This window comes from Tubulanus polymorphus, chromosome 7, assembly GCF_964204645.1.
Source record: "Tubulanus polymorphus chromosome 7, tnTubPoly1.2, whole genome shotgun sequence".
NCBI classification, from domain to species: domain Eukaryota; kingdom Metazoa; phylum Nemertea; class Palaeonemertea; order Tubulaniformes; family Tubulanidae; genus Tubulanus; species Tubulanus polymorphus.
Genome location: NC_134031.1, coordinates 20,279,859 through 20,292,772, shown reverse-complemented (window position 1 = coordinate 20,292,772; position 12,914 = coordinate 20,279,859). Strand labels below are relative to the sequence as shown.

The 12,914-nt window shown below is 39.2% G+C and overlaps 1 protein-coding gene across 5 annotated transcripts in view; it reads left to right on the top strand.

Moving 5' to 3' along the window:
• Positions 1 to 12,914, top strand: part of LOC141909113 (uncharacterized) — a 39,185-nt gene that overhangs the window by 7,765 nt on the left and 18,506 nt on the right. For all 5 annotated transcript variants that reach the window (XM_074799487.1, XM_074799483.1, XM_074799484.1 and 2 more), the window contains 28 exons: positions 29 to 96; positions 1,203 to 1,310; positions 1,534 to 1,610; positions 1,703 to 1,826; positions 2,163 to 2,314; positions 2,982 to 3,129; positions 3,343 to 3,513; positions 3,916 to 4,038; positions 4,123 to 4,215; positions 4,338 to 4,430; positions 4,581 to 4,760; positions 4,913 to 5,116; positions 5,429 to 5,566; positions 5,728 to 5,811; positions 5,902 to 5,997; positions 6,143 to 6,229; positions 6,382 to 6,477; positions 6,692 to 6,787; positions 7,045 to 7,140; positions 7,324 to 7,480; positions 7,851 to 7,948; positions 8,020 to 8,067; positions 8,159 to 8,245; positions 8,728 to 8,834; positions 9,034 to 9,454; positions 10,309 to 10,503; positions 10,966 to 12,379; positions 12,598 to 12,712. In XM_074799487.1, the coding sequence (XP_074655588.1) occupies positions 29 to 96; positions 1,203 to 1,310; positions 1,534 to 1,610; positions 1,703 to 1,826; positions 2,163 to 2,314; positions 2,982 to 3,129; positions 3,343 to 3,513; positions 3,916 to 4,038; positions 4,123 to 4,215; positions 4,338 to 4,430; positions 4,581 to 4,760; positions 4,913 to 5,116; positions 5,429 to 5,566; positions 5,728 to 5,811; positions 5,902 to 5,997; positions 6,143 to 6,229; positions 6,382 to 6,477; positions 6,692 to 6,787; positions 7,045 to 7,140; positions 7,324 to 7,480; positions 7,851 to 7,948; positions 8,020 to 8,067; positions 8,159 to 8,245; positions 8,728 to 8,834; positions 9,034 to 9,454; positions 10,309 to 10,503; positions 10,966 to 12,379; positions 12,598 to 12,712 (4,876 nt within the window). The remainder of the gene's footprint in view (positions 1 to 28; positions 97 to 1,202; positions 1,311 to 1,533; positions 1,611 to 1,702; positions 1,827 to 2,162; positions 2,315 to 2,981; positions 3,130 to 3,342; positions 3,514 to 3,915; positions 4,039 to 4,122; positions 4,216 to 4,337; positions 4,431 to 4,580; positions 4,761 to 4,912; positions 5,117 to 5,428; positions 5,567 to 5,727; positions 5,812 to 5,901; positions 5,998 to 6,142; positions 6,230 to 6,381; positions 6,478 to 6,691; positions 6,788 to 7,044; positions 7,141 to 7,323; positions 7,481 to 7,850; positions 7,949 to 8,019; positions 8,068 to 8,158; positions 8,246 to 8,727; positions 8,835 to 9,033; positions 9,455 to 10,308; positions 10,504 to 10,965; positions 12,380 to 12,597; positions 12,713 to 12,914) is intronic.

Sequence of the window (12,914 nt, the reverse complement as noted above, 5' to 3'; positions counted from 1 at the left end):
TGATGATATGTTGTTGTTTATATTTCAGCGGTGACGAAGGCTAACAGCGGGCGTATGTCGCCCGTACGCGCCCGTACTATGAAAGAATATGACCAGGTTAGTATCTTACACGGTGTACTCATTCAGTGTCCCAGTTTCAATAACGAAAAAATAATTAAATTTCTAATATCAAAACACCTTAAAGCATTCAGCAGTATCCTGATTCGTAAAAAGGTTAAACTCTGAAATGAATTTGATTTGTATGTTTTATATCAAAATCTCTCTGCGTAAGAATTTTCCAATCTACGGTTGAGAAGCTTGTTAATTGTTTTTCCGTGTTTGAGTTACTAGTTACGCGCGTTAAACTAGAGATATGACTAGAGCCGTCCCGGTTGAAAAACACTTTCATCGTTTCACCTGTCAAAGTGTTGACATGTGAAACGATAAAAAATAAACGGAACCCAGAAAGACATTATGATATAGAGCGCTGTATCGATATATAAAAACTGATGTTGTATACCTCCGTAGTCGTACAATGGTTCAGTGGCTGTTATGAATTAATGACTCGTAACGTGTTCACCGTATTATAATATTATTACACGCGATTGTGAATAAATTCTCAAGCTTAATCCATGATCGGCGCCGTGTATAAGACTTGCTGGCCGATTCAATGAACCATGAAAACAATCGCTTGAATTTATGTACCCTTTTTTATTGGCTGAATTTGAAATGAATGATAGCGCTCGCTGTGTCTGTTAACTCTTAGATATACTATAGTTGACATTTACTAGCCTATAGCGATAATATATTCACGATAATACCTAATCATAAAAAGTAAATCAAGATGGCTTTTGAGGAGCAACAGCAATGCCCTACTTGCAGGGATGTAAGTAGGGGATTCGAATTTTAGTGTCTTGCTGTTGATGAGTGCCACGTGGAACCACTTGAAAAGAATCAGCCCCTGACAGAAGATATCTAAGATATAATCATAAAATTTTCAGTCCAGGGTCAGGGACCCTTCCAGCCTAACTTGGATTTCAGTTAAGATTTAGGCTGTAATCAAATTAAATCACAATAATTGAAGTTCAGCTTAGCTTTAGTTTCCCTAAACTAGCCCTAACCCGTAGCAGCACCGTATCGCGGAATGGTGACCTGAACTGCAGGACGTCTCCAATCAGAAAATGGTGTCAAGGTGCGTCTGATGAATGCTGTTTTTTTTTCAGGGCCTGGCCGAATTGAAGAAAGAGAATTTCAGTTTGAAATTGCGAATTTATTTCCTCGAGGAGAAAGTGCAGAACCGATATACTGGAGACGAGGAACTGTTTAAAACGGTAATTTACGAATAAATCAAAGCTTATAATACATAGACCTGACTGACAACTAGAGCCGTGATGATGCAAAGACAATTTGACCCGTGCCAAAATTTGGCTCGCACCTGGCCTGACATCTTTGACCGGGCCAAATTTGACCCGGACCAAAAATGCTTGTGTGATCGCGGCTTAAACTCGATATTCTATGATGAATGACTTTAATGGTGTGTGATTCAACTTTCAGAATATAAATCTGAAAGTCGACTGCGAAAGTTTGAAAAAAGAAGTTCAAGAGAAACAAGAATTACTCAAAAAAGCTTCGTAAGTAACACTGAACACTGACTGCATCCTCTCTCGGTTTCGTAAATGTGATGCACTTTTTCGAATTAACTTTTTTTCGATAATTTTTTTAGAGCTGCTTTGGAGAGCATCAACGTGCAACAGCAGGCCGACTTAGCCGAAACGCGACGTAAACTACAAGATGAATTTCGTGTTAAAGAAGAAAATTACAACGCGAAAATTGCGAATATCGAAAAGGTAAGAAATTTATACATGGATGATGATAGGATAGAGTAGAATCCATCTCTATCTGATTCTGTGATCTGATGGAGAATTTTCATGCCTTTTTGATAATGAATCTTTGAGAGGATATGTATACTACGTAATCAATATTGGGGCTAGACTGGTTGCCGGTCAATTCAATTCAATTGTCGATATATTCAAATTTATTTTATGATTCTTAATATTATATTGTTTATATCATATTCATTGTCAAACATTATATATTGTATATGATTTTCCAAAGCGTCAATAGATTTTTACGTGACGTTAGTTTTCTTGTTCATGCGATGAATTGTTGAAATTCTCTTTCAGGATTGTGAAGGTTTGCGTTTGGCTCTGGAAGAAGCCAGCGAACGGATCATCTCAGGGAAACATGGAGATGGTGAAGGCAGCGGCGAGTCTCAGGGAAATGAATTAGAAGCCGAGAAGGCAGAATTAATCATCTCAGCTCAGGAAAAAGAGCGGTAAGAATTTTTTTTCAAATTATCAAAATTAGGTTAGAAAATCATTTTGACATACTTCAATGGTCTAGACTATTCTCTAAAAATCTCCTCGTATTTCAAGACTTAGAGGTTGAGGTTTGTGGTAAATTTACAACCTTCTGTAGCTTAGATCGGTCAATTTAGAAGATTGGAAAGAAATACCTTAGCGAGTAATGAGAATATGAGCACTTGTGTTTTTGTGAATGAATATTCAAAACTCTATGTTTCGTTTCTACAGTTTAATACATTAATGGATTAAGATCTTACTTCAATATTTGGATAACTTCAATAAACTCTTTGAATCGGAAAAAATTTATATTCAAGCAGTTTCTTCCATCAGAACAACTAGACCCAACATAGTATAGGATTGGGATAGTGTCGCACTATTCCGATTTTGGCCAATGACTTCCTCTCAGACATGTGAGACAAACTTTGAAATTCACAATTTTCTTTCATGATTACGTTAATGCTTGGGTTTAGAAAGTTTGTCCTTATTGTTTAACGAGTAAATATTAGTAGTTTACGGTTGGTCATCAGTGAATACATGACATTATATTATACTAGCGCGCTGTGTCTTTCGCATTCACTTTCTTCACGTCACTTCGTTTAACACTGATGTGATTATTGTTGTAATAATGGCTTTGTTTAGGATTATAACCGAACTGCAGGAGCAGCTGCTCAGAAAAGACGAACGAATAAAACAACTAGAAACCGATAACGCGACGTCGATACAAGAACTACGACTGCGTATCGCGAATTTACAACAGCAGATGATCAAAACAGACGCCGAATGTCAGGTATTTATTAGAGATTTAAAATCTTTTTTTATTCTATTTCTTCATTGATTTGGTTGTAGTTAGATGCGTCATGCACCGTGTGGTCTGTTAGGACAGCAGGGCCTGCGAGAGCTACTAAGTTCCATGACCGGCGCTTTCAAAGTTACCGAATTATAACATACTTACCTTATGTAGCGGAATCGACAGAAATGTTATTTCGGTCTCTGTTTGCAGACGTCGTCGAATGAACTCGAACCGATTCACGAACAAGACGCCGAAGAACATCATCGACGGATCGAAGAGCTCGAGATCGTCCTTGATCAGCTTACGAACGAAATGAAAGATAAAGACGAACTCGTCGGCGAGTTACGAGAACAATTACACGATATCACCGTCGTTAAAGAGGTACGGTAACCGTGGCTGAAAAATCTACCTACAAATCATCGCTTTCTAGTATTGAATCTGCTTGAATGATTTTTGACATCCATTTGCCTTCCTTACTAGGTGTTAGGTATCAAAAGTTCTGCACAGTTGTGAAGTAAAGTCAATAAGTGATATTATATCTTAAGACTGGTTATTAGTTGTTAAATCGGATATAGAACTAAGATGGTTGTAGACTGGTCTTAAACCTAAGCTATGACTGCACAACCGGCCCCTAGAGAAAAAAATCATGGAAATCCAGCGCTGCTGACGTAGCAATACGTATCTATTCAGTGGCTTAATGTCTGCATGTTTTATGGACCTATTTCAATTTCATCCTTTCATCAATTATTGATTTGTTTTAAAGAAGAAAATTTCTCTTTGAAGGATTCTGCAAAACAGAATAAGACGGAATACGATAAATTGGCGAAATTGAACAAGGACAACGTGAAGAAAAGGGACAGAGCGATACAAGGTCTAACTCAAGCCCTGCATGATAAAGGCAAAGAGGTCGGTATGATCTTTAACGTTTTAGATCCAACTCTAATTTAGAGTGGTTAATCTGACTCGGGACATGCATCGAAATATTTTAAGGTTCAAGAACTGTGCGAAAAATTAGAACAGATGGAAACTGCGCTGAACGAAGCGCAGACAAATCTTCACTCATTTCAAATGTCGAAATACAAGGTAATCTCAATGTTTTCTTGTACTTTGTTTCACAGCCAGTTTGACAGTTCTGAGCTGAAATTTGAAAACTCTTTTAAAATGATTTCAACTTAACTCCATAACGTATTCAAAAAACTTTGTAGCATAAGGAAAATGTCGACGCGAAACTGATGAACAAAGATACTGAACTGGCCGACTTAGAGGATCAAGTTCATCAGAAAAACCTCGAAAATCAGGTAAGAACCTGAGGCCAGTTGCACATTTAATGGCTTAGATTTAAGTTCTATAGCTAATCTAATAGATGACGATGAGTCTTAAAACTTAAGACCACTTAAGTGCACCTAAGTGACTGGTAATTTTGGACGGTCTGTTTACTCACGTTACAGCATCTAGCTCGGCTCAATGAAAAGAAAGACGGCGAACTGGAAGAGCTGCGAAAACAAACCGGCCAATTGAAGGACGCGTTACAACAACAGACGGATGACGCTCATCTACTCGACGATAAACTAGACGACGAGAAGAGAAAAGCGCGATCAAAAGCCGACGAACTTGAACATCAATATCGGGTACGCCTTGATATTTAGGTTTAAAGGTTGAGCCAAATCAGACTCGGGCCCAAATAAAACTGCAACTTAGAAATATAAAGGGATTGTGCCTAAGATGGCAGAATGGATTTCTATGTTTCTTTTCATTTTAAATGGCATTTTTCTGTGCACAGATGTTGCTTGATGAAAGTAATCGCCAACTGGAAGGTAAGGACAAACTTGTGCAGCAGTTGACCAAACGACTTCAGGATAAAGACAATCAGTTACAACAGTACATCGAAATGATGCGAGATGTTGCGAAACCGAACGATCAAAACAAAGACGTAATCATAGCTAATCTCGGCGAACGCGTGAAGGAGAGAGAGAAAGCTTTGGAGGTACGCGAAAAAAGGAAACGTTTTTTACATTTTCAGCGCATGTCAATCAACGATGAACTTCGCAAGTACACTGCGATTTACAATGCATAGCGGTGTATTGATGTGATTAGTTATTAGTTTTTACCTCCATCGAAAGATGGCAGAGCCTGCTATAGTGAAATATTAGTAACTAACAATACACCGTACCGCAGTGTAGACATACTATAGCAATATGCCATATTTCCAGTTTTCAGATCATCTCCAGCACTTCAGGGTATTAGTAAGTCATATGTAACAATTGTCATTTCTATAGTTTCGAACGTTCGTTTTTAGGAAGCTGCCAATTGTCATTTTAAATCATTGGAAGAACGAGATAATGAAATCCGTTTGTTGAAGTCGGCGTTACGAGAAAAAGACAGAGATATCGAACGCGCAAACGAGGCTTTGTTGAACGCTGAGGAGACTATAGACGTAAGTATATAGTTTTCAAAAAATATAATATCTTGCTAGGTTTCGAATTGGTTTTCTATGGCCAAGTACCTGAACACATCTTTATCCTGATGCTAATCTTACAACCTAAGATCAGTCTTGTTGGCTGCTTGATGAAATAAAGACATGAATTGCTTTTGTAGATGTTAGAAAGAGAAGCGAAAGAAAAAGAACAAAATATCAGACAACTGGGTAATGCGCTTCGTTCTCAACAGAGGGCGTATGAGGTGAGATGAGGGAAATTCTTTGATCTGGAGGGTTGAAAATGTCCTGTTTTACATGAAGACTAAAATTCTTTTATTTGTGATTTTTTCCAGGAATTACAAGACAATCACGTTCACTGTATCGAAGAAAAAGACGCGATCATCAAAAAACTTCAGAAATCAATCGCAAACAAAGAGAAATATTTGGAGGTAAATTCGTAACTACAAGATATCTCTTAACTATATATCAAACCCTTGAGTTTCACCTTAATGTGGATCGAACATTTTTCAGCTTCTATCACTGATTTAGTATTTGGTTGTTATTCTAAACATTAGACATAAATCGGTTTTTCAGGAGATGTTGAATAATTCAACAGACGGAAATAATGGACTCGTAGAACAGTTACGCCAACAGATTAAAGACCGGGATCGAATGCTTGAGGTAGGAAATGATTTATAGAGAGGAACTGGTTCCGTGGTTGTGGTTTAGACAGATGATGAATGAGATCTGTCTGCTGTCTGCTGCTGTCTGCTGCTTTCATTAATCATGGAATGAGTTGCAAAATTCATACGCGACGTTTTTACTGTTACTAGGAAATGGTTAAAGAACAGAACAAAACGGCGGTCGACCACGAAAAGGCTACAAACGATTTTCTTCGCAAACTCCAAGAGAAAGACAAGGACAATCAGGTAAAAAGAAAGTTACAGTATCAATAGGGGTAGCTCCAAGAATATCAAAATTATTGCATTCCTGCATTTATTATTTCTGTTATTGGCTTAGAAAATCTCTTATGAAATCATTGTTTTTGATTGAATATGGGAGGCTGAAAAGACCTCATTGAATTAGAGGTTAAATTGTTTGAAGAACTTGTTGGTTTATTACGATGCGATATATGATACCTAGGAACTCGGCGTCGCGCATGATGAAGAGTTGACAAAATTGAACAAGAGTTTACAACAACAACAGACGGATATGAATAAACGAGAATATGAATACCAGGTACAAAAAAAATGCTTTACGGAATTGCTCTTGTTTTGCTGCTGAAAAGTGACAAATCATCCGTTTCTTATGCATTGTTGCTAGCTGAAGCAGCTTTACTTCAGAAACCTTAAGTTTAATAACTGTGTAATTGGGTCCTCTGAAATGTCGCTCTATCAAAGTGGATTATTTCTTCTAAAAGCTGAATGTTTCTACAAGTTATGTTTCAATGTTGTCTGCCAGACGCAAAATATCGAATTCCATGTTTCCTGTTTCAGTGTTTGGAAAGTCGTTGTAACTGGATGGAAGAACAACACCAGATCATGATGGATAAAATGAGGTCTGCCTTGAAAGAAAAAGACAAAACTATCGAGGTACACTGATATTGAGAAAACAATGAATCCGAATTCTTTAACTGTAATATATCAATCAACTTCAGTTTGAATGCTATGAGGCCGAGCTCTATGTGTATTCATGATCTTCGTATATTCAGTATTACTCCAATTTATTAATTTTTGATAATTTATTAAATCGTAGTTGTAATCATTCGTTTTTAGGCCCTCGTCGAGAGCAGCAAAGACAAGGACAGAATGTTTTACCAGTTACAAGAATCGATGCGTCATCACGGCGGACCGAGCTCAAGTCGCGGTGCCGAGCTTCAAAACCTGCGCGACGAAGTCGATCGATTGAATAATGACTTGTTAACGAAAGAAGGTAAACTCTATTTCAACCCTTGCAAAATATAGGGACCGGTTTGCTTTTATAGCTTGGGTGCTTTTTGAGTTTAATCCCTGTTTAAATCTTTAACATTCTGGTAAATGTTTGATAGGTAACTTGATAACTCTCAGTGCTGACCAATTCTTACCGTAAAGCACTTGAGATAATTTGAATGGTTGGGGCTGTATAATGGGCATTCCGCTATAGTGCATCTACACCGCAGTACGGTGTATCATTAGTTTCTTATATTACACAATGTTTGAGTTGCTGCCGTTTTATAATCAAATCGATACAATGCGGTGCAGTGTATTAGCAGTTTAATTTTCAAAAGTTCATGTGAACATTGTGCTACTTATCGGTTTTGAAGGTTTGATCACTCGGCTGAAAAGTAACCTGGAACGTCTGTCCAAAAACCATCCCGATGACTTGCTCGATCTTAGTGAGGAACTAAACAAGAAAAATCAGGTTAGCGAAACGTTTCACGAATCGTGCTTTCGAAATGTTCCAGTATTTTGAAACATCGTTGTCTATTTTAGTTGTTAACCGAAGCACTGCGATCAGACCGAAAAGCCAGGGAGGAACTGGTGAGACTTCTTGAAATTCTTATTTCCAAAATTGCCTAAAAAACTGATACATTCAGCATTCGAATGTTCTTGTGAATATTCCCTTTTTCAGGCTAAACTAAAGGAGCAGTTGAATTTGCCTCAAAAAGAAAGCGCTGCTGAGAAAATAACGACTAATGGAGGAGACACTCATATTCATGTAAGCTATTTTACCGACCTCATCTTGTTTAGAATAAAGTTCTATGAATACGGTGTGAGTAAGGTTTAAGGGTAATAACAGTTAGGTTTAATAATGAAAACACGATTGTCAGCAGTTAGATGCGATGGGCTAGTTAGTGCTAGCACGCAGTAGGTGGATCGAGTCCAGGGCTGGGTTTCATAGAGGTGGAAGAAAGGTAGTCGATGGGAACATTTTGAAATTTGTCAGTTATAACCATGGTTTCTCATTGTTACTACAATGGTTGTCACCCAGATTGAGGATTTATCCCTAGGGATAACTTTGATACTCAGTCTATGAAACCGGGCCCGGATTTTTCACTTATTTCTCTTCAATACTTTCTCGAGTCCCTTTATGCGCATTTGCAACATCAGTAACAATTGAGATGTGCCATCCGCGTGATATCCACTGCTTGCCAGTAATTCTTTTTAAACGTTGATTCGAAAATTCTGATTTCATTCTAGATTCATCAGTTGCTTCAGGATCAGTTAGCCGAAGCAGGTCGTTTGAAAGAAACGTTGATCAAAGAAAAAGAAGTTTATACGAACATGAATCAACCGGAATTCAACAGGTATATACATACATACAATCATGAGAGCATTCTGAGACTTTTAAAAATGTAGTGTAAAACCCTAGTTTGTGGTTAATTTCCTATTAGTACCGGTAACTTCACGAATAAAATTTTCTCATTTTTTTTCAAAATTTTTTTTCAATTGACTTTTCAATAAAATCTAGACTTGAGATTCTACTGCATCTTATTTGATTTTCAGTCAAAACCAGCATTTGTTCGATGAACAGTTGTCGAAACTGAACGATTTACGCGTGCGTTACGAGGAAGGTCTGCGAAACAATGAGAAATTACGCATAAAACTGGAGGAAAAACTCGATGAAACAAAGGGAGAAAATGAAAAACTCGAGCGTGAGTTTACGCGTTCGGGGGCGTCGTCGCGATCGTCCGGCGCGACGAACACCGAATATCCACTGCTCGGTTTATCGAACTTCACGACGTACGCGTCGATTCATCTGACGCCCGAGAAGTACGCCGACCCGCAGCTCGAAAAGACGATCGGTAAGAGCTTAACGGGATTGTCTCCGGCCGAGCTACGACGCGAACTCGCGCACGCGAAAGTCGTCATGAAGAAGCTGGAAGAAGAGAATCTGGCGTTGCGCGAACGACTCGATGCCGCTTTCGTAAGTTGAATCGTTTATTTTGTGAAATTTTGAATTAAGGGTGAAAATTGTCTCACACGCCGTAGTCCGAAGGCCACGTGGTTTTCTTCGTCATCGTTATTTCATTGGCGTATTATCAGAAATGAATTCGATATTCTTTTTTTCAATGAATTTTCAATTTCGAATGAATATAAGAGGACTTACGATGTACTTAGACAAATTCAGCCCTGTTGTATTAGACTGCGTTAGTTGATTGGATTCTAAGAAGATCAAGTCAGAGAAAACATTGTGCATGTCAGGGAATAGTCAGGAAAAAAGCAACCTCCCTATATATATTTAAGCTTACCCGGGTATATAATTGTGTCATTGAAAAGGAGGAATTCATCTGAAACTTTTCACGTCATTATTTCTACGCGGTTTTGTTGCGCGGTTGCGAATGTTAACGACTGATTACCTGACTTTACACTTAAGCCAATTAATTCTCTATTAAATCTAGCAACGTCAGGGTTGAATTAACTTCGATACAAATACCTCGTAATTGATATTGATTTGTTAATCCCCGATTCATTAAGACTGAATAGGCGAGATTGAATGCAACTTTGTAGCGACTGTTTTGTCGCTTAGTATCACAAATTTGATTGCTTATTGATTTACCGTGATACTCCTGCCTAGCCAAGATTATGAATTCAGTTCAGTCTTGGCGCGAACTGGAAAGCACTTGCAAGGAATTCCCCAGTAAAATAATCCAAAATGTATCTTTCATATTTTTATGACTTGAGTTTTTGGACTCACTGAACTGGATGCACTCATAAGGGAATGTGGTGAGATTTTCAGAATTGAATAAATCAGCATTTCGATATTTTCCATTTTTGTAGACGCAATTCGGAAGAGATGTTATACCCGGTGAAAATTGTCTCGATGCCGATAACGGTTTCGGGGCGTCATCGTCGTCGATTCACGCGGATTCGTTGAGACGAGATTTACAAGATTCTCGCCGGTTGAACGACGAACTACAGCAAGAATTGGAAGCTGCTCTGTTTGCCATCGATCAAGACGCTTCGGCTCAAAAGGTAAAAGAATTTGAATTAAGGAATAGTAAAGAAGGAATAATTCTTATGTACAGATACATATATGTGATTTATATTATCTTGATTTAAGGATTTTTTCTCGTGGCGCAGTCATAGCTTAGATTTAAGACCATCTTAGTTCTATAGCCAATCTAAAGAATAGTTTTAACATTTATGACCGCTTTTGGACCTAGTGATTGGATTATTCACATTACTAAAGTTGTCACTATTTTTGAGTCCAGTGAGTTTTGTGTATTTATTATATCAAAGTGTAAGCCCTTATTTGGATAAGTCGCCAACGACTAGAACCTATCAATTTGGTTTTGAAGACTGAAAAATTTATGTTATCGAGGTTTAATATTCAGTCAAGTTGTAACACAATGAAAAATTTGACACTTGAATGAAAGTTAGACATAGACTCAAAGGGAGCCAAAAGTTATGATAGAATAAAACCTCCCATTTTAGGAAATTTCCTCATTGAACTCGCGCGTTCAGAGTTTACAACACGAAATAATGAAGATGAGCGACGAGAACAACCGTCTGCAACATCGGTTGCAACAACAGCCAGAAGGGGGCAGCAGTGGTAGCAGCAGCACGACGGCGATGTGTAACATGTGTTCGGGACAAGCAGATGACTTACTGTCAACATTGCACGGCCAATACGAACAGTGCCAGCGAAATCTCGAACGCACGTCCGCTGAGAACGAACTTCTACGCGCGAAACTCGGCGTCGATTCTAACGCCGACGCCCGCGACGCGCCCAGTTTGAAAGATCTTCAAAACGAACTCATCCAGTTGCAATCGCGGATTAAAGAGTTGGAAAGTTGCGAAACGACGGGAAAACCACCGATTCCGGGCGCGGGATATAGAAGTTTCATCCCGGTTTTGCGAAAGGGCGTCGACAAGGTGATCGATAATAGCGATGTCGAAACAGCCTCGAAAGCTGCAGCTTCAAAACGGACAAACACCACTTCGAAAATGAGTCATCCACGCGCCGCGTCTCAGGAAGACGAATCGGCGCCCGGCGAAACTCGTGGTATGCGCGGAGAGATCGAGGCGTTGAAAAGTCAACGCGAACAACTCGAGCGACAACTTCGTTCCACCGAGTCGACCGTCCATCTTCAAGGTCAAAAGATCAAACATTATCGCAGCGTTTTGACGAAGCACGGAATTCTGACGTCGAAATTACCGATTCGCAGCATGAGCGAAACGAATCTGTTGCCGTCTGCTCCTGAAACGACGAAGACGATGGAGAAATTCTCGTGCGATGACGAGAATTGTGCGAATGACGTTTTTACGGATTACAGGACGAGCGGAAGACCTCCACCACCGCGCTCCGCCGAACTGAAAGCAAGTACACGTGTACACGAACTGGAAGCCGAAGTTCAGCGTTTGAACGCGCTTTTGAAATCTCTACGCGGGCAATCAGAAAAGATCCCGTCGTCGGGTAATGTTCCGTGTACGCCGCCCGGCACGCGAGATAACGCGATCGACGAACCGAAGACTCCGGGAATCGATAGATTCACGGCGTCGAATCGCGAGGCGTTCAGTCGATTGCGAAATCAAGTCGACTGCTTGAAGGATCAGTTACACGAAGAAACGCAGAGCATCGCGGCCGAAAATACGACGTTCGTCCAGCAGCGTGATAGATCATCATCGATCAGCGATCGTTTAGCGGAAGAGAACGCGTTGTTGAAAAGTCGAATCGCGGCCGGTGGCGACGCGTGCGTTCACGTGTGTCGACTATTAGAGAGTCTACGAGCGTATATCGATACAGCTCCGCGTCGCAACGAACCCGATGAACTCGATATGAGCGAGATCAAATCGAAACTACAAGAAGCGAATAAATCGGCTTCCATCTTGTCCGAGCTTTTTAAAGGTAAAATTTAAAGTTTAGAATTATTTTGTGCATACCAGAACTGTTGAAGTTGACTTGAGGGGTCGCGCAATTCAAATTACCGGGTATTACGTTTGTAAATTTTTGATACCCAGATGTATCCCTCCCGATGATCATGGGTTCTCATCGATAATAATAATCTAGACTTTAGAATTCTTATTTTGTAATTTGCTATATTAGGTTTTTTTTCGAATTTTCAGATTCTTCCTGCGACACTGAAAACATTGAGGAATTTACAGACGATTGGCGAGAACAATGTCACAAACTAGAAACGGACATTAAAAACTTGAAAGAGCAGATGAAGACTACTGAAAGGTAAAGAGAGACATGATATATCTGATATACTGTGATATATCTGATATACTGTGATATATCTGATATACTGTGATATATCTGATATACTGTGATATATCTGATATACATGTATCTGATATATATTATTTGTCATCAAAGAAGGCCTATATACAGACAGCCTCTTAGAAATCTGGAATCTTTGAATTTTTAAAGGGCTGCTCTC